At 36.6% G+C, this 21,402-nt stretch overlaps 1 protein-coding gene and 1 non-coding gene across 2 annotated transcripts; one reads left to right on the top strand and one right to left on the bottom strand.

Moving 5' to 3' along the window:
• Window positions 1-2,058: 2,058 nt before the first annotated feature.
• LOC128229753 (uncharacterized) lies at window positions 2,059-9,432 on the top strand. Its single transcript, XM_052941567.1, has 3 exons — window positions 2,059-2,215; window positions 4,070-4,538; window positions 8,123-9,432. The coding sequence occupies exons 2-3, from the start codon at window positions 4,070-4,072 to the stop codon at window positions 8,188-8,190; spliced, it is 537 nt and encodes a 178-aa protein (XP_052797527.1). The 5' UTR covers window positions 2,059-2,215; the 3' UTR covers window positions 8,191-9,432.
• A 5,648-nt stretch (window positions 9,433-15,080) lies between these two features.
• Trnat-agu (transfer RNA threonine (anticodon AGU)) lies at window positions 15,081-15,153 on the bottom strand. Its single transcript has one exon. It is a non-coding gene; the product is annotated as a tRNA-Thr (tRNA).
• Between the last annotated feature and the right edge of the window lie 6,249 nt (window positions 15,154-21,402).

Raw genomic sequence — 21,402 nt, 5'->3', positions numbered from 1 at the left:
GTGTTATCTTAGCAGCGTCAGTAAAATGCATTTTAGAAAATCTGCGAAAACAAGGTGTGAAGTTTATCAAATATGCATGCAACTTCTCACGATGCTCGGATTGGCTTAACTTTGAACTTAATTGCTATTAAAGAATATCTAATTGGTCAATCTGTCCACAACAGATATCAAAAGGAAAGAGGCCAGAGTGGATTTTCACCCGCCGTCAACGTGTTTTTAAAAGAATTGACGCATTTTCACGGCAGGAAATAGCCGACAAACGCACTTTAATTGGTGTGTGAAAAACACTTATCGAACAAAGAAACACTCATGTAAGAGCAAAATGACTTTGTCGGACCCTCATGTTTAGTTTCGCCAGTTAATAAAACCTTTAAACACGAAAATAACAGCTTTTTGCCTAATTTGATCATTCTATGGCCATTCTTAAATGTTAAGTTTCGAAAGGAAAATAAAAGCCGGAAAAAAATCAGTACAAATTCATCTTTGCCCAAATAAAACGCCCGTTCACATATGTTCAGTTCCTTATTTTTTTTTTCCACTTCATATTATTTTTTTCTAACCTGAAATTTGAATAGATGATATTTAGTAGTCCTTAAATTCAGTTGAAAGCACTTTACATTAATTTCCTTTTTATCAAATTCAATATTATTTAACAGAACCTCCAAAAACAATAATTTCCATTTCATATTATTTTAACTTGAAATGTGAATAGATGATATTTAGTGGTTCCTTAATTCAGTATAAAGCTCTTAAGATACAAGATAAATTTCCTTCTTATTAAAATTCAATGATATTTTACAGAACCTCCAAAAATAGCGATATCGTCATGTTATGATTCATAGCCGGACCTTTATCTATTTTATCGAGTTTGTGAGTACCGAAGCCATCACGAATATCATCGGCCATTGAGACTATGTGGACAAAGGCATTAGTGACAATTTACAATGCCCCTTGTCCTGTCATTTTTACTTTATTAATTTTTCAAAGTTTTTGAAATTGGACGTCGCAAGAAAATAAATTGCTTTGAATTTTAAAACTGAAATGAAAGTGTCTCTTTTTAACTTGGGAAGCGCTACTTGAATATGTCCAAACTGCACACAGTATTTATCAAACTAGAATTAATTTTAAAGTTTTATAAGAGCTTTGTGCGTATGATGTTTAATAAGTATACATTTTTGTTTTAAATATGTAAAAAAGGAATTTCAATAAAATCGAATAAATTATAAAATTGCATGTACTCTAAAAAAATTGTCCATGATCAGCATACTTTGTATGGAAGTTTATTTAGCTCAAATATATTTCAATAAAAACCATAAAGATTTAAAAAAAAAAAAAGGATTGTGAAAAATGCATTAATATTATTATTATTTTTCAATATAAATTATTGGCTATAATAACTATCAATCTCCAGTCTGAGTTCAGACTTAATACTTCCTTTAATAATACTGTATCGTAAAATAGGCTAAAATAATAACAATTTAAAAATATTACAAGTTCAATACATAAGTTGTATAAAAAGATTTAACCAGATTTGTTTTGCCATCTCAAAAAGTTCTTATAATATATTATCTGTCTACTCTATGCATCTGTATAAATATTAATGTATTCGTTAATGGGGTCAGACGACAACAATTAATTAATTAATTGCTTCTGATGAAGATGTTTCGACGTGTCACAGTTTGTGAGAACTTTGACAACTTCATTGTCGTTTGAGTATTTTCTCAATCATCTTTCAATCACGATGAGTAATGCGAGTTACTTAAGTAACCTAAAGAATAGAGCTTTTACATAAAACCATAAAATAAGGTAATTTTAAACCATGTGAAATCGCATCTTGAACGGGCCACGACTTGATTGTGAATCTTGATAACAAAACTATGCGAGATTTCATGAATGAACAGAGCAAACGCTGAAAAAGAATAAATTCTGTTATTTTTAGCGATAAAGCAAACATTTCTGTTCGCATATATTAAAATATCGCGTTCTGATTGGCTAACTGCTGTGACATCACGGTGAATCGGACAGGTACGGACTTGTAATCCAGCACATGGGATTATTTGTCGTCTGCTCTTAATAAATCGTCTGCAGTCGAAAGCTAAACGTCAGACCGAGTGTCAGGAAGTTTTATAGTGGAAAAGAAGTGAAAAGTTAACTGGAAATAAAGGATTTTTTCATTCAGAAAAATCTTTTTCACGGGATATATAACAAGTGAAAGGTAAGCTACTTGTTACATCGCTACGATTATAATAAATGTCATATTCATGTTAATTAAATCTGGTATGTTTAACAAAGATCATTAGTCTAGACACGCAGTTTTAGAGCACACGTCATCCTGGTATAACGCAGCTGCTGCAGCTAGTTCAAAAGATAAAACTTATACTTTTCTGGCAAATTAAGCACGATTCATTCTATTCAAAATGGTGTGTTTTTTGAAAAGAAGTATAACATATTCATCATCATCAACAACTACATTATCATCATCATAATCATCATCATCATCGCCGCCGTCGTCGTCGTCATCATCATCACCATCACAACCACCACCACCACCATCATCATCATCATCATCATCATCATCATCATCATCATCATCATCACCACCATCACCTTCACCACGACAACTACAAGAACAATCATCATCACCGCCATCACCATCATCATTATCATCATCATCATCATCGTCATTTCTGTTCTTGTTTAATTTTAAGCATGGTAATTCATTTCTGCTTTGTTGTTATGTTATAAACGTTCCATGATGAGTTTCTAAATAAAATATGTAAACGAGGTAAATAATGAATGAAGAATGCATGAGTGCAGATAACAGTTGCATCACGATGCTGTTTCTATATATATAACTTGCGCAATACTGATATCAGATGAGATGTTTAGGAAATTCCCATTCTTAAAAAGTGTAATCTGGGTTTAAGGATGGTTTTATACGTTACATCACTGATAAATTTAAAAATTTGAACATTGGCCAGTAATAATCTTTCTTTCAAGTGACGGGGGTGGGGCCAGTGCTTATTAGCTATGACCTTTCTGTACTGGGGAATGTCGGCGTTTAATGAATACTGAATTAAATGTTGGAACGTACATACATGTACGTCCACGTAAACATAATTTGGATGCTAGTTCAAGTAAATACAAAACTAATTTCTTTGATAACAGAAATTTTCTTTCTTACACAAATGATTAATGTTTTAAAGGTCTACACACATTTGTCAAATCCAGAGCATTGAATTAAAGTCATTTTACAGACGAAAGTTTTTGACTCACTGGAAAATATTTAAGCGATTTTTTAAGGGTCCGCTGGAGTTCGTGTTTTTCTTTTAAACTTTATACCTTTGAGTAATTTTACTGTCACAAGCCTTTAAAAAGAACAGTTTATTAGTCAATAGTGATTCCCTTTAATTTTATAAGATGTGGTTAAAATGAAAGGATCGAAGGGCAACACAGTTTTGTTTAATATCTTTTGACAAAAGTTGATTATTTGATTTCCAATCTGTTGACTCATTCGTACCCACTTGGAAGAATTGATGAACCTATCTGTCCTGACAGAAGAGAACAGAAAAAAACACACATTTAGTTCAGTTCAAACATTCAACAAATTAATTATATACAATAAATTAGAACCACGAACGAGAAACGAAAACATTAATGTGTCCATATAAATTAATTAATTTTTCAACGCCATTTAAAAAAGAACACCTTTAACCAGATGTGTTTAATGAAAAAAAAACTAGTCCTTTTCCAAGTTCTAATATACCTTTAATGAGATTGCGCGTAATGAGACGAAATAAGTCTCTCACCTAGCAATCTTTAATAAAAAGTGAGTTCTTTAACTATTAAAATGAAATTCTTTTGAAAAAAAACACATAAAGAAGTACCATAGTCATGACGCCTCCGTTTATGTAATTTTAGATTAACACTCTAAACATTTTCATGTCCAACATGGCCATTTTTAGTAGCAGGATATCTAATGATATATCTAATCACAATAACTTGATAATTTAGTATCAATCGTATGCACACGAATTTCGCACACTAATTATTTATTTGTGTTTTTCAGATGGCCTACAGAGTTGTCATTATAGCCCTGAGTCTGGTGGCATGCGGGGTAGCGGGTTCCGTGTCACAGACATGTGGCGAGCTTGAATTCTACAACAACGAGGCGCGCACGTGCGTTCCGTGTCGGGCATGTCCAGATGGCCAGGTTGCGCTGCGTCTCTGCCACGACAACCGTGATACGGAGTGCGGCCCATTCCCGTGGTCTATGTTCCACAACTCCAATCCACTCCCCGCGGAACCCGTCAAGGCTACCATTACATCCGAATCTCAGACATCCAATGCCGCCGCTGAGAGCCGGACGGCGTCCACGGTGGTTTTAACGGACGTAAGCGGCGAGGACCGGTGGTTTGTGATCACCTTTGTGCTGGTCGGCGTCCTTGTCGTAGCAGGCGTCGCGGCGGTCATCAGCAGCATTGTCTTGTGCTACTGTTGCCGGCAACGAAAGCAGAGGGAAATCATATGTGAATCTAGTAAGTCCTTGAAATACGTTATAATTTGTCGAAAGATTTTTTTAACAATGACAGCAGGGCATATCTGATTATTTTTTTCGACGATGTTAATGTTGTCTCCCGCACATTTATAATCACGACAGTATTCAATCATTTGAATATATTTACTAGAATATATTACGAACTGAATTCTAATCCTTGATTGCCCCCAAAACGAAGAAATATTACATAAACACCAAAAAACATTGTGACATTCAAACGTATTTTCACATTGATGAAATCTCATGGACACATCGTAGTGTTTGAAGGTCTCAAATTGACAATTTGCATTGAATAAACAGAGAAATAATGTAAGGGAATATAAAAGGACCTTAACGGTTTCCAGTTCAAATTTTACTACTCGCTTTGAAAGAACAACTTTCTCTACGCAACCCATCCTTTTCTTTGTTTCAAATTACCAAGACAGACTACCCATCCTTAAGAGAATTATTGTACAAACCCATTAAACAGCATGGCAAGCCCAAACATGGTAACATTCATGAATTAACTAACTAAACCTAGTAACCAACGTAAAAGGCGTAAAGTGAGCCTTTTGTTTATTTTTAAGGCCCATGGCCGTTAACTGTATTCATCCTGCAGGTTGTTCTCATGATTACCAGCGATTAGATCAGAAAATCAACTTCTTTATTGAATGTGGCCATTGGCTTGGCGCATTTTTATCACAGACAAACACGAACATGAATGTTAAACTGCATGTTCAAACATCATGAAATGCTGTAGGCCACAGATGATCATGAATGAATTTTTTTTCACCGCTACAAAATGATGACATTTCAGTTAAACCCCCAAAAAACATGTGGTGCCCTTTCGGGATCCCATGATTTCTCATGAATGTGCTGACATGCTGGCATTTCCTAAATACATAAAACATGAAAAACACATTTTTTGTTCAACAATTGTTTCGTCGGAAACCTCACACATCCCCGATTTTGAAACATGCCCAAACAAAGTATATAATAATACCCCCGGGTGAACGGGCATGAAGCAAAATACGGGCTATCCACTTAAACTAGTCAAAATACAAAGTTAACAAATAATTCACGCGGACTGTGGTATGCGAAATTGTATAGCCCTTTTCCTGTTCAAACTTGGGCTTCTTGTGGGATCCCGGACGTTTTACCATAGGTATGAACCCAGACAAACACACCATGGATAAAGGAACCGTTGTCAATAGGATTTGCCACATTTAAGGTTCACACGCATTTTTAAATTTAGATACGAAAACTCAATGTTGCTGTCATATTCGTTGTTCAACTTGTTTCAGCTTAAAGTAAGATTTTGTCCCACGTTTGTTGAAGGCAGTCACGTGACAGCGAACTGCATTACTGTCATGTAATAAAACTCGTTTAATTGCCAGTATATAAGTGTTTAGCATGTTGAGTCAGCGTTTTCGCATAGATATGGTCGCTGAAAATTTAGGTATGTGAAAAAACGATATGCATTCCTAAGCATTAACATAAAATCTGTTTTACCTGAAGGTACATTTATGTTAACACCCACTTTTCATGATAGAGATAATTTTCCAAACGACAAAGTTCATTTTATTTTTGCCATGTTTGTCACGGTCGAGAATGGCAGTAATGTTTCAAGAACATTGTTGTTCTTAAAAGTATAAAATCTTAGTCATCTTTTCTATGACATTAATTTTCTTTGTAACTGAACCCGAGGGGTCATTACAGCGGTACCCTTTAACCTCTTGTGAAATTTTAGAACCCTGAATTCACCCTTATAACTCATTGAAGACCCTTAATTGATGTGATATTTTATACCGAACCATGTAACAAAAGTAGCCCGGGTTGCCCGGTTTCGTTTAGCACGAGTTCGTCTCATTTAGCCCAAGCTTTCACGAGGCCCCAAGTTTTTGGCCAGAACTGAGACCAAGGTTATAATTGTCACTGTTATCAATTGTGAAATCTTCGCTCAATTTGGTCAGTGTTCTTTTTGTCCAGTTTTGTCTGCGGTTAGCATTGAAAAAGAACCAATTATCGAGCGCCCTCGGACGCAGGGCAGACTCCGAAAGCTTTTAGCATCATTTTATCGTTGTTGTCATTTTACGGCCAGAATCTGCAATTAAACGTTTTCGCTGACGCCAAATTGAAAAGGTCAAAAGTCTCCAAAACATCTTTTCATCACAAAGAAAATAGCCCAACTTCTTTGCTGGGTTGGTTACCAAATGCTTGTCCGTAATCATTCAACAACCATCTTAACATTGTTACAATAACTTTAACTAAATGACTGTCTTTTTTATTCGTCTCATCGTCTGATCTTTCGTTCCAAACTTCTCACTTCAGATATTTGGTTTAAGATGCACAAAAAGCGCTGAATGAAATAACACAATTGCTAAAGAGCATTTAATACAAAGCTTCAAATGGGCTTAAGATAATGTTATATTTTGAACTCCGTGTAGGTATTTGTGGTGATAAAATATACGATAGAAAGAAACCAAATTGTACACTTAAAGGTTTTCACTAAATAAATATCACCATAGAAGCAAACCTAATGCGAAGATAATTCGTCAGTGGTATGCGAAGGCTGTCATTACTATTGTTAGTTAAAATATCACTACTTCTGTAGGTAAACATTGAAAGACCCCTTCAGACCACAAATGTCCATTTAACTGTCATTTTTACCCATACATTCTTTGTCCATCAATTACATGTTGAGATTTTGTTAATTTTATCAACCTTTCAGAGCATTGTTGAGTCAGAAATGAAAAATGTAAATGTTATGGCGGCGATTGTTCTTTAAGAGTCCTTCAATTAAGGCTTAACCATTCAATAAAGAACTTTGCTCCTTAGCAATTGACTGCTGTGAAAAGGTCGTCAGAGATTGTTATCAATTTTTTGAACCCAGGTTTTGACGTAAATACCCGCTAGTTAAACAAGAAATACAAGTTTTGCCTGTAGATATATACATATCAAATGTTGTATCCTATCTGTCGCTGTAATCTTAAAATCTCTGTGAAAATGTATCTTTGTCGAAATTAAAGTCTTAACAACACGGTTTACATTACCATTGTCGTAGATGTATAGGGCAACTTCAAATATGAAAGCAACCTTTAACGCCATGACATAGCAAAACTTATGTATTTATTCAATGTGTCTATCACTTTGATTATAACTTGTAAATAAGCGTTTGTAATATATTCATAACACCGTAAAAAGGTACATTACAGATTATTTAGATATATAAATTGTGTCATGCTACATGCGTAAGTTTATAAATCTCACCGTAACGAGGAGATCGTGATATTTCATTTCGTACCACACAAAATGATCGAACCTGCCACACTCAAATTTGCGCTTATGTTTTTTTAAAGGAAAAACATTATTATATAACATATTATTGCTTAAATACCAAATGGTTACTAGATATATACTTATTTAAGACAAAACGTCTCTTGCAGCAGTGAATAAATGTTTCCCCTTGATCGTTCTATTAATAATATTTTAAAAGATGACGCCAAATGTTGCCTTTATTTATTTATTTTTATTTTTATTATTTCAAATTACCTCATTATAATGAGTTTGTTTGTCTATTTTTAGCATACGTTACCACCCCGTTGAGGCAAGGAGATTATATCGAGCAGTTCCAACTCGTGCGAGAAACATGAAAGATACCTTGATGTGCAAAAAACATTGATGTGATCGCCCTTGGCGGTGAAAATAACCAGTGCTCACCTGACGTCATCGCTTTGAATATAATCTCTATGGCGTCATCGATTTGGACATAATCTCCGTGACGTCATCAAAACAGCAACGTTGATCGGAGACTGTTTTTATGACTGGAGATGACAGCATATAATACTTAAGTGAAATCTGATTGAGGCCTTAAAACGTGGAAATTGACTTCAACAGCTTTCATAGAAAACCTCCATTGTGAAAAGTTACCAGAAACTGTGTTACACCAGAAATGTCAGGATTACAGATTATTGCAGTATTATATCGTTCCGTATAAAGTTTGTGTTCTACCTCTAACGAAATATTGTAAATGAAGGGTGCCAGACTGTGAATATCTTGAAATGCACCGTGGGGCTGATAAGCCCGTGTTATGTCTCAAATATTGGATAATGTACCTCCATTCCAGAAAAGTGTGTGTGTGTGTGCTACATGAATGTTCAGGGTTTTTTTTTCTTCAAACTCCAAGCTTGCTATTTTCGGAAGTGTTTTGTTTTTATGGTTCAGTTCTACCCTTTTAGTACATTGTAGTTTTCGTCGATATTCTTATCGAATAATTGACTTTTCCATTTCGTGTTTTCTGTTCTATCACGCCCATTTTGACACTTAGTCATGTTGTGTGAAAACGTATTTTTATTACGCTGTCCTATGTACAATTGTGTGTTATTTGAATGCATGATGACCATATATTATTTTGGTATTTTTAAAAAACGAAATTGTTTATGTTTTGGAAAGAATAATTATAAATCATTCCGAATACCAAAACTAATACAAGATTGTTTGGCCTTGGACGATTGCAAAATTAGTCATATCAAGCCCCATTTCAGTTTGAATAGTGAACAAATAATTGATGTCTGACGTAATTTACGTTATTTATTTTTACATATTTGAAATCAGCAAGAAAATTATTTGAAATCAGCAAGAAAACTAAAAATTAATTATCAAATGGGTCGATAAGATGAAGACTTATTTTCTCTTCGGATACTGTCTGTTTTTCCGCGTGTTTCCATTTTTAGTTTGGTTTGAATCTGTTCTTTTTTCTTTCAATAGTTTATAGTTCGTATTTTAAATATTATTATGTACAGTGTAAATACATGTAAATATGTACATTTTCATAATTGAAATGTTATTTATTATTGTGTCCGTTATTTTCTCGATAGAGAACAAATAAAAAATAAACTGAACATTTTGTTTGTTTATTATGACTTGAATATTGAAGAAATATTATCAAATGTTTCCACGTAAACTGGAATAATACACGACTCGTTTAAAGTCCAAAAAGTTATTCCTCCAAAAGAGTTAAATGAGGCTTAAAGATACACACTTATTCACACATAAGATTTACCACAATTAAAACTATTGTCTTTATATTCCAAAAAAGGATGAATACATGTCGAAAAGAATAGTTCTAAATATGAAGGATACCGAGTTTGATTTGAAAGAAAAGTGCAGAAAACACAGTATTATTATGTATTATTATCTAAAGAGACTATATATAGATCACAGTAAATCTTTTAGCATTCACCAAACAAATATTTTTTTTTTTACTTTTTCAACTATTAAATAGACGGTTACAATCTTGTTATCAGTAATAAGTATTTTCTATTAATGCATTATTAAGTAACTTGATAAAGGTTTATCACTCAAAATTTATGTTTGTTATACGTGTGTAGTCATTTATTTTGAATAAGAGTGTCACTTTAGGCGAAAAAAAGGCTTAATTATCTGATTTCAATTAGTCAAATAACTTTACAAAATAAACAATAATTTATCTTGCTTAACATCATAAAGAAAACATTCCTTAAACATCTTAAAACTATATATTCAAAAGGGAAATATTACACAAACTACAACACAAAAAAGTAGATGCTATTATAGCCGATTCGAGGATGTTCTTGTAATTGAAACCTGTAGTAATGTTGAACACAACGAAATAAAAGCTACATGTAATCTAGCATGGGTGTACAAGAAAATCAACAACTCCTCAACATTGTCTTGTTATGGAAGAGATTAAACTGCGAGTGTGATATTGGTTGAAATACGGCGTTTAAAACCTGTTTATGATATCCATGAAAAGGCTGCAATCGAACTAACATGTGGTACAGCTTGCTATACAACACTTAATTGCTTTAGTTTTTGTAACAAAGTTTATTGCGGTAGATAATATTTCGAAAGGACGCGCAAGATAAGATCAATCCATTTTGTTCAGAACTTCATCACCATCCATATCATCATCATCATCATCATCATCATCATCATCATCATCATCATCATTTTTACCACCACCACCACCTACACGACCACCACCACCACCACCATCACCACCATCATTATCATCATCATAATCACCATCCTCATCATGAGTCTTGGAATAATAGCCATTGGATCATGAAGCATTGGGCTTAGTTTTATCAAACTTTGAAGTTTCGTCCTGAAGATTAAGTTTAAACAGTATTTACATTAAAACACATAGTATCATATTGCCATCGTTAGAAATAAGGAGAAAGCTAAATGAAGGATACGCAATCCGGTTTAGTATCAATAAGAACTTAATGTTTTCAGTCAAATATCAGAGCTGATATGGTGGGAAAGTGTTAATGAACTCTTAAACTTTAAGGCATCCGTGCCGTCATCAAATGGTCGTAAATCTCTTAGGACAAGTCAATCTATTTAACATATCAATATTCCATTAGATTCAATTAGGATCGAACACGGACTGATGTGGTCTTGTTTTCATCACGAAAACGATTCTTCTTACCCGCTGACAAAGTCAACAAAAGGGGCTCTGGGTCCCGTGGGCCCTTCGGCCACAGATGTCCGGGCTCCTTTAAGCCCTGGGTTCGTTATATCATTATTGTCAAAGTTAGTTTAAAACCGGACCATCCATAGAATATTTCAAGCACTATTGTGATTATTTGATGTGCACGACAATGTCGTCAAAACAAACATTTTTACTGTCTTCATAGCCAATTCAGAGGCCATTTGCATATGAAAGTTGTACTTAGTGAGGGTTGTATTACAGAATAAAGCTAAAAAATGTCATAAAGTGATGATAAAGTGTTTGAAGTCCCGTTATGTCATACACACGATTGAAACATTTTAGATTCAAAGATAAAACTACTCGAAAGCCTTTTGATGTTATTTAATTAATATACAAACCCTATGAGAACAGACAGACAGCCAACTTATCTCATAATTTCGCCCTGTTTTAAAAGCTTTACTATGAAAATATAGACCGCATTTTTATTTAATTCAGTGCAAAATTAAAATTAAACTGAAAACCGAAATGTGAGGTTATGTTAAAGGTATAAGGGAGACTAATTGGCCGTAACTCAGAGAAATAGCTTACAGAGTTGTCTTCCCATAACGCTCTGGAATAAATCATGTGTTGAAGTCTGGTCTATTTAATGCATAGGATTATTCTAAAACTTTGTTTTAAGTATTTAAACAGGCAGGCCTAGAATTGATCATTTTAAAGTACACGCGGGGAAAACAACTACGAAGTAAAAGGCTGCAGAGGGGGAGAGCTGATATGGTGGGAAAGTGTTAATCAACTCTTAAACTTTAAGGCATCCGTGCCGTCATCAAATGATCGGAAATCTCTTAGGACAAGCCAATCCATTAAACATATCAACATGCCATTAACATTCAACTAGGATAATTGTAACAAAAATCGTAACAAAAATTTACGTTTGTTATACACGTGTAGTCATTTATTTTTAATAAGAGTGTCACTTTAGGTGAAAAAAAGGCTTAATTATCTGATTTCAATTAGTCAAATAACTTTACAAAATAAACAATAATTTATCTTGCTTAACATCATAAAGAAAACATTCCTTAAACATCTAAAAACTTTATATTCAAAAGGGAAATATTACACAAACTATATCACAAAAAAGTAGATGCTATTATAGCCGATTCGAGGATGTTCTTGTAATTGAAACCTGTAGTAATGTTGAACACAACGAAATAAAAGCTACATGTAATCTAGCATGGGTGTACAAGAAAATCAACAACTCCATAACATTGTCTTGTTATGGAAGAGCTTAAACTGCGAGTGTGATATTGGTTTTAAAACCTGTTTATGATATTCATGAAAAGGCTGCAATCGAACAAACATGTGGTACAGCTTGCTATACAACACTTAATTGCTTTAGTTTTTGTAACATATTGCGGTAGATAATATTTCGAAAGGACGCGCAAGATAAGATCGATCCATTTTGTTCAGAACTTCATCACCATCCATATCATCATCATCATCATCATCATCATCATCATCATCATTATCATCACCACCACCATCATTTTTACCACCAACACCACCACCACCACCACCACAACCACCTACACGACCACCACCACAACCACCACCACCACCATCATTATCATCATAATCACCATCATAATCATGAGTCTTGGAATAATAGCCATTGGATCATGAAGCATTGGGCTTAGTTTTATCAAACTTTGAAGTTTCGTCCTGAAGATTAAGTTTAAACAGTATTTACATTAAAACACATAGTATTATGTTGCCATCGTTAGAAATAAGGAGAAAGCTAAATGAAGGATACGCAGTCCGGTTTAGTATCAATGAGAACTTAATGTTTTCAGTCAAATATCAGAACTCTTAAACTTTAAGGCATCCGTGCCGTCATCAAATGGTCGTAAATCTCTTAGGACAAGTCAATCTATTTAACATATCAATATGCCATTAAGATTCAATCAGGATGGAACACGGACTGATGTGGTCTTGTTTTCATCACGAAAACGATTCTTCTTACCCGCTCACAAAGTCAACAAAAGGGGCTCTTGGTCCCGTGGGCCCTTCGGCCACAGGTGTCCGGACTCCTTGAAGCCCTGGGCTGGTTGTGTCATTATTGTCAAAGTTAGTTTAAAACCGGACCATCCATTGTAGAATATTTCAAGAACTATTGTGATTATTTGATGTGCACGACAATGTCGTCAAAACAAACATTTTTACTGTCTTCATAGCCAATTCAGAGGCCATTTGCATATGAAAGTTGTACTTAGTGAGGGTTGTATTACAGAATAAAGCTAAAAAATGTCATAAAGTGATGATAAAGTGTTTGAAGTCCCGTTATGTCATACACACGATTGAAACATTTTAGATGCTAAGATAAAACTACTCAAAAACCTTTTGATGTTATTTTATTAACACACAAACTCTATCAGAACAGACACACAACCAACTTATCTCATAATTTCGCCCTGTTTTAAAGCTTTACTATAAAAATATAGACCGCATTTGTTTTATTTAATACAGTGCAAAAATAAAAATAAAATGAAAACCGAAATATGAGGCTATGTTAAAGGAATAAGGGAGGCTAATGAGCCGTATGCCGAGTGATATAGCTTACAGAGTTGTCTTTTCATGACGCTTTGTAATAATCAAGTGTTGAACTTTTTTTTTTAATTATTGTACATGTATATGCTTTCTTTAACTTTTTGTTTATAGGAACAGTATGAGAACAGGTAGACCTAAAATTGATAATTTAAAAAAGTGACACTCTTATTCAAAATCAGTAATTACACAATGTCATGTATAATAAACATAAATTTTGAGCGACAAATCTTGAACAACTTACTAAATAATGCATTTATGGAAAATATTAATTACTGATAACAAGATTGTAACAGTGTATTTCATAGCTGAAAACCAAAAAATATTAAATGATTGGTGAATGCTAAAATATTAACTGTAATCTACTTTAGTCTCATACTGAGGTAGAAATACCGTGTTATCTGCACAATTTTTTTTTTAAAATAACCTCGGAATCCTTCACAAGAACCATTATTTTCGACATTTATTCATCCTTTCTTGTATATTTAAACAATTGTATTAATTGTAGTTAATCTTTTTTTGGGAGTAATAGTGCATCTTTAAAGTTCACGCGTGGAAAAGAACTAAGAAGTAAAAGGCTACAGAGGGGGTCAAGCCCACGACCTCCTGTTTACTACACTAACGAAGGATACGCAATCCGGTTTAGTTCTTTATTTAATCAATGAGATAATAACTAATTACTTACTAATTATATTTGTTTTGCATAGTGATAATTTCCAAACCTGTTGTGAAGCCGCCTTTAACCCACATCTTTATTACCTGTGTTAATATATATTGAGTTAGCGCATGATTTTACTAAAATGTAAACTGTGATATTATAAAGAATATTGAGTTGAGTTGAGTGGAGAACATTATGTTTTCAGCCAAGGATCAGAACTGATATGGTGGGAAAGTGTTAATGAAGTCTTAAACTTTAAGGCAACCGTGCCGTCATCAAACGGTCTTAAATCTGTTAGGACAAGTCAATCTATTCAACATTTCAATATGCCATTAAGATTCAATCAGGATCGAAAACAATTTCTCTTACCCGCTCACAAAGCCAACAAAAGGGACTCTATGCCCTGCGGCTGTTCAACCACAGGTACTTGAACACTTTATGCCACTATGTCATAATTTTTAAATCGCCGTTTTCAAAGCATTATTATTTTAAATATTATTCGCATTTTAAATGCAGTATCAAATTGAATAAAAGCACGCAAAAAATCTCAAGTGTCTAAAAGCAAAAAATACAATAAATACAAAAAAATACTTTACATGATCTTTTTTGAGGCTTATTATCAAAGGTATAAGGGAGGCTAATGAGCTCTAAACCGAGTGATATAGCTTACAGAGTTGACTTCCCTCTAAGTCATAAAAAAATGTTGAATATTTCTTTTTAAATTGTTGCAGTTTTCTAATCCTTCGGTGTGACGTATATAATAAACAAGTAGACGTACTGGTCAGAGTTAAAAAAAAGAAAAAAAAAGGCTCCAGTGGGGATCGAACCCACGACCTCCTGTTTACTAGACAGGCGCTCTAGCCACTGAGCTATGGAGCCGGTTGAGTACGAGGCGAAATGTTACTAACATAAAGATTTAAATCGATAAGCATGACAGCGTATATTGAAAAGCGCGGGATTTTTGAAATTGCTATCGCGTGTACCTGGTATAACTCGACGCATGTTTTTAAGGGAGACGTTCACAGTCTTTCCATTTTCAAACTTTGTTCTATATATAAATATTATATACTTTACAGGCAAATACCAAACAGCACCTCATTGAGACAGAAAATAGTATTTTTAGCGTGTTTTTATTGTTTAGCCTTAACTACTGTACTCTGTAGTTCAATTATATTTAGATCTAAATATGTTTACGCTTTTCGGATTGGGCTTCACTTTCCAATATATGTTAACTACCAAGCTCTTATTTTGGCCTGCAATATTATATCAACGTTACAGAACTATCAGTACAAGCATTTATTCACATCCGTGACTCCCCCCCCCCCCCCCGCTAGTTAACACTTTTAACCATACTCAGTACAATAGGGTCGATCCGGGGTTAGTGGAAACGACAAACTACCTTACCAGTGATGGGAAGGTGGTGAAGTTACAAATGACCTTAGATTAAAGATGCACTCTTACTCCAAGAGAGATTTACCACAATTAATAATATTGTTTTAATATTCCAAAAAGGATTAATAAATGTCGAAAAACAATGGTTCTTATGAAAGATACCGAGTTTAATTTGGAAGAAATGAGCATGAAACACGGTATATCTATCTAATGAGACTATAGGAGACCACAGAAAATCTTTTAGCATTCACCAATCATTTAAGATTTTTGCACTTTCTGCTATTAAATACACGGTTACAATCATGTAATCAGTAGGCCTAATTAATAGTTTTCATAAATGCATTATTTAGTAAGTATTTCAAGGTTTATCAGTGAAAATTTATGTTTGTTATACATGTGTATGTATGGATTTTAAATAAGAGTGTCACTTTAAGTTTTTATTTTTTTCATTCACAACTATATAAATGGTCATTGACAACATATTTTTTTTGTTCAATGTGAAAGTAGTATACTTCAAACTTGCCAATACATAAGCAGTCAGTCGTTATTGACTTAAACCAGGTGAACCTGTAGATATAAGCAGTGGCTGATCCACTTAGTGGGTAAGTTGCACTATAGTTTGTTTACCACCAGTTAAAGGTTGTAAGTATGTACTTGCACAAAATAAATAGTCACCAAACATAACTTCTAACAACCTTTGTTCATTACTAAATGTCACCATGTCCTAGTTTTAAAGTCAGTACAGTTTTCGTCCACAACACTTACTACCATAATATACAAAATATTTACTGAGTGTAATTTAGGTTACACTCTCATACAAAAGAACAAAACACAGTTAATTTAGTTTAATCCGTTAACTTGTTAATGTGTTTATATAAGTATTAAGTAAATATTATTCACAGAATGATTGATTATTTAGGGTCAATGATTTGCATTTGCCGTTTCAAATCGCTATTTCAACAAATAGGACCCCATGGTTTTGCAAGTATTGTCAGAACACTTAAATTGGATGTACTTTTATATAATAAGGCGTAAAAAATGTTTGTTTCGACATACATAACCTACCGATTTTTTCTCCCGACCCTACATTTCTTTGCCGTATTGTGGATTTTGTTTCGTTATTTCCTAAAATATGTGCAAGTTTTCAGTGAACATGTTAAAATTTGACAATATTCTTTCTGTACTAGAGATACATGTATACCCTGATATAGATTGTTTTGGTACAAAATCCTAATTCTCCAAATAAAAAATAGCAAAACAATATGCCTGCCTGCCTGCCTGCCTGCCTGCCTGCCTCCTGCCTGCCTGCCTCCTGCCTGCCTGCCTGCCTGCCTCCTGCCTGCCTGCCTGCCTGCCTGCCTGCCTGCCTGCCTGCCTGCCTGCCTGCCTGCCTGCCTGCCTGCCTGCCTGCCTGCCTGCCTGCCTGCCTGCCTGCCTGCCTGCCTGCCTGCCTGCCTGCCTGCCTGCCTGCCTGCCTGCCTGCCTGCCTGCCTGCCTGCCTGCCTGCCTGCCTGCCTGCCTGCCTGCCTGCCTGCCTGCCTGCCTGCCTGCCTGCCTGCCTGCCTGCCTGCCTGCCTGCCTGCCTGCCTGCCTGCCTGCCTGCCTGCCTGCCTGCCTGCCTGCCTGCCTGCCTGCCTGCCTGCCTGCCTGCCTGCCTGCCTGCCTGCCTGCCTGCCTGCCTGCCTGCCTTATTTTATTAGAGATGTCAGTGGAATCAAAGAACTTTATTGGCCTAGCTGTTTGGTATTTATTGTGTGTAGAATCAACATATTGTTAGATTTTTTTAACATTTTCAAATAACTGACGTAATATGAACATTTGAAGAACCGGTCGATACATCTTAAAGTTACAAGTATTTGCATTTCCTCCTCTCTGGTTACAACCGGCTTAGAAAACATAGTTTTGTTTTTCTGATTTCTATAATGTACAACTTCAGACTACATCGAGCAAACATTATAAAGGCCATAGTTTATATAACTAACCGCACATGACACATAAACATAAAAACCCCATTGTAAATGATATTTTTCCTTAAAAATAGACGCTTTAAAGCTCTGCACTTTTAGGCCATACAACAAGAACAATGCATATCATAATTTCTAGTCGCCACCATTCTTTACCTTAAGCTTTTAGACTTATGCGCCAGTCAATTGTAACCACGCCCCCCCCCCCCCCAGGTCAGGGGAATAGCCGGGACTTTGACTTTCGGTCCAGCCAACCCCGGGTAAAATCCCCGGCCTGCGCTATATAAGGCCCAATCTCCGCTAAATTTGACGCTATGACAAAACCACCGCGGTCACCCAGCCCTGTGGGGCCACCTGGGAAGTAAAAACACGGCCCTTTTCCCCGGCTATCCCTCGGACCTGGGGGGCGGGGGCGTGGTTACAATGGACTGGTGCATTATTTCATTAGAGAGAAAAGTACAAGTATATATATATATATATATATATATATATATATATATATATATATATATATATATATATATATATATATATATATATGCTCAAGTGTTTTTTGTCGAAAATCGATGCCGGTGGTGACTGTGGTGGCCGATATTCGATGTGTAATGTCGGATATGGCTGTATTCTCCCAAAATAGAAAACTATGGAAGAACAAGAATATATGTATACATACATATCCGAGATTATGCAATCAATTACCGGCGACGTCAGTCGTATACGATCGATTTTCGACAACAGTATTTAGACAATTCTTGACTATACATAAGTTTTTAAAACTTAGTTGCAAACCTCAAGTTAATCTTTGAAATATAACTTACACATTGCAAACTACAGCTGTTTTCATGGTAAAGCACACATATAATGTGGCAACTTGTTATTCCTGTATACCAATTAAATTTAAACATAAATATGAACATTTGATTTCGGTTACATAATCGAAAACTGACTTGAAATGACTTGAAAATCGATTATAACTTTAGACCGATTTTCAAACCCTAAACTTTCAATAAACTACATATTAAGCAAAATAAACATATATTGCGAAGGCTATTTCAACCAAAACCAACTACAGATAATCTTTAAGAACTTCAGTCTAAAGACACAACCTTAGCTACCTACAGAGTTTCTTTAAATCAAATTGCACTTGAATGTTGAAGGTTTTGATGAAGAGCTTGTAAAAGTAATCGAACAAGGCACTTGCACTAAGCAAGAGTCATCTCGTTATCTTTATAGCGCGGTTAGTATTATCTGTAAGGTCGATTGATTTAGGGTCGATTAATTCTTAAAGGTACACCGGCAGATTCAAATTCAAGTGAATAGATTTTGCTTTGGTGAGAATTGTTACCTTTGTTACTTATGACGCATATGATTTCATCTAGCTGGACACGCGGCTTTCCCCCGTGGGTGCTCCAGAGCTTAGCCGGACACGCGGCTTTCCTCCGTGGGTGCTCCGGAGCTTAGCCGGACACGCGGCTTTCCTCCGTGGGTGCTCCGGAGCTTAGCCGGACACGCGGCTTTCCTCCGTGGGTGCTCCGGAGCTTAGCCGGACACGCGGCTTTCCTCCGTGGGTGCTCCCGAGCTTAGCCGAACGCGCGGCTTTCCTCCGGAGGTACTACGGAATTCGGTCTGTGCTCATCTAGCCGGACACGCAGCTGTCCTCCGGAGGTACTACGGAATTCGGTTTGTGCTCATCAAGCTGGACACGCGGCTGTCATCCGGGGGTTATCCAGAGTTTGGTTTGTGCTCATCTAGGCTGTTTGTGTTCATCTGGCCGCGTCCTGCACGGTCTATAGCCGCGGTCTAAACTCACTTTACTGCTACCTTCACGATCTAAAGCCGTGGCCTACACGATCTAAAGCCGTGGCCTACACGATATAAAGCCGTGGCCTACACGATCTAAAGTTGTGGCTTACACGATCTAAAGCTGTGGCCTACACGATATAAAGCCGTGGCCTACACGATCTAAAGCCGTGGCCTACACGATCTAAAGTTGTGGCCTACACGATCTAAAGTTGTGGCCTACTCGATCTAAAGCCGTGGCCTACACGACCTGAAGTCGTTGCCTTCACGATCTTAAGCCGTGGCCTACATGATATAAAGCAGTTCATCACACGGTCTAAAGCCGTGTAATGCCGTGGCCTACATGTTCTAAAGCCTTTGCTTACACGAACTAAAGCCGTGGCCTACACGATTCAAAACCACGGTCTATACGATCTAAAGCCGTGGCCTTCAATATCTAAGGCCGTGGCCTAGACGATCTAAAGCCATGGCCTACACGATCTAAAGCCATGGCCTACACGATCTAAAGCCGTGGCCTACACGATCTAAAGCCGTGGCCTACACGATCTAAAGCCGTGGCCTACACGATCTAAAGCTGTGGCCTACACGATCTAAAGCCGTGGCCTACACGATCTAAAGCCGTGGCCTACACGATCTAAAGCCGTGGCATACACGATCTAAAGCCGTGGCCTACACGATCTGAAGCAGTGGCATACACGATCTAAAGCCGTGGCCTACACGATCTAAAGCCGTGGCCTACACCATCTAAAGCCGTGGCCTACACGATATGAAGCTGTGGCCTACACGATCTAAAGCCGTGGCCTACACGATCTAAAGCCGTGGCATACACGATCTAAAGCTGTGGCCTACACGATCTAAAGCAGTGGCATACACGATATAAAGCTGTGGCCTACACGATCTAAAGCCGTGGCCTACACGATATGAAGCTGTTGGCCTACACGATCTAAAGCTGTGGCCTACACGATCTAAAGCTGTGGCCTACACGATGTATAGCCGTGGCCTACACGATCTAAAGCTGTGGCCTACACGATCTAAAGCTGTGGCCTACACGATCTAAAGCTGTTGCCTACACGATCTAAAGCTGTGGCCTACACGATCTAAAGCCGTGGCCTACACGATCTAAAGCCATGGCCTACACGATCTAAAGCCGTGGCCTACACGATCTAAAGCCGTGGCCTACACGATCTAAAGCCGTGGCCTACACGATCTAAAGCCGTGGCCTACACGATCTAAAGCCGTGGCCTACACGATCTAAAGCCGTGGCCTACACGATCTAAAGCCGTGGCCTACACGATCTAAAGCTGTGGCCTACACGATCTAAAACTGTGGCCTACACGATCTAAAGTTGTGGCTTACACGATATAAAGCCGCGGCCTACACGATATAAAGCCGCGGCCTACACGATATAAAGCAGTTCACTACACGACTTCACGATGTAGACGGCCTACCACCGCGGTCGTTTACTTCACGGTCTGAAACCTCGGCCGTTTACTACACGGCTTTTAGCCCCGACATAAACGATATAAAGCCGTGGCTTACACGGCCAAAAGTCGCGGTTTATACGGCCTATACCGTAGTTGTCAGATCTCAACAAGTGACTGTGTGTCCCTTTAATGTTATTCGATTCCGCCACTGTCCTGGATCGCGGTTACATTGATTTACAAGAGCGGCGGATAAAATCAAATATAATGGCGGTCTCTTCTAACCTTTTCTTGATATACAACTTTCTACAGACTTTGTCTTTATATAAAAGGTATCACCTAAAATTGTTCGGTTCTTACACGTTCAAGAAATCTCCCTGCGCTTAACACATTTATATTTTTATGTAGAGCTAATATGTAGAGCTAATATGTAGAGCTAATATGTAGAGCTAATATGTAGAGCTAATATGTAGAGCTAATATGGAGAGCTAATATGGAGAGCTAATATGTAGAGCTAATATGTAGAGCTAATATGTAGAGCTAATATGTAG

Source organism: Mya arenaria, chromosome 4 (assembly GCF_026914265.1).
Source record: "Mya arenaria isolate MELC-2E11 chromosome 4, ASM2691426v1".
Classification (NCBI taxonomy): domain Eukaryota; kingdom Metazoa; phylum Mollusca; class Bivalvia; order Myida; family Myidae; genus Mya; species Mya arenaria.
Note: the sequence above shows the minus strand (reverse complement) of the source record. Positions and strands in the feature narration are given on the sequence as shown.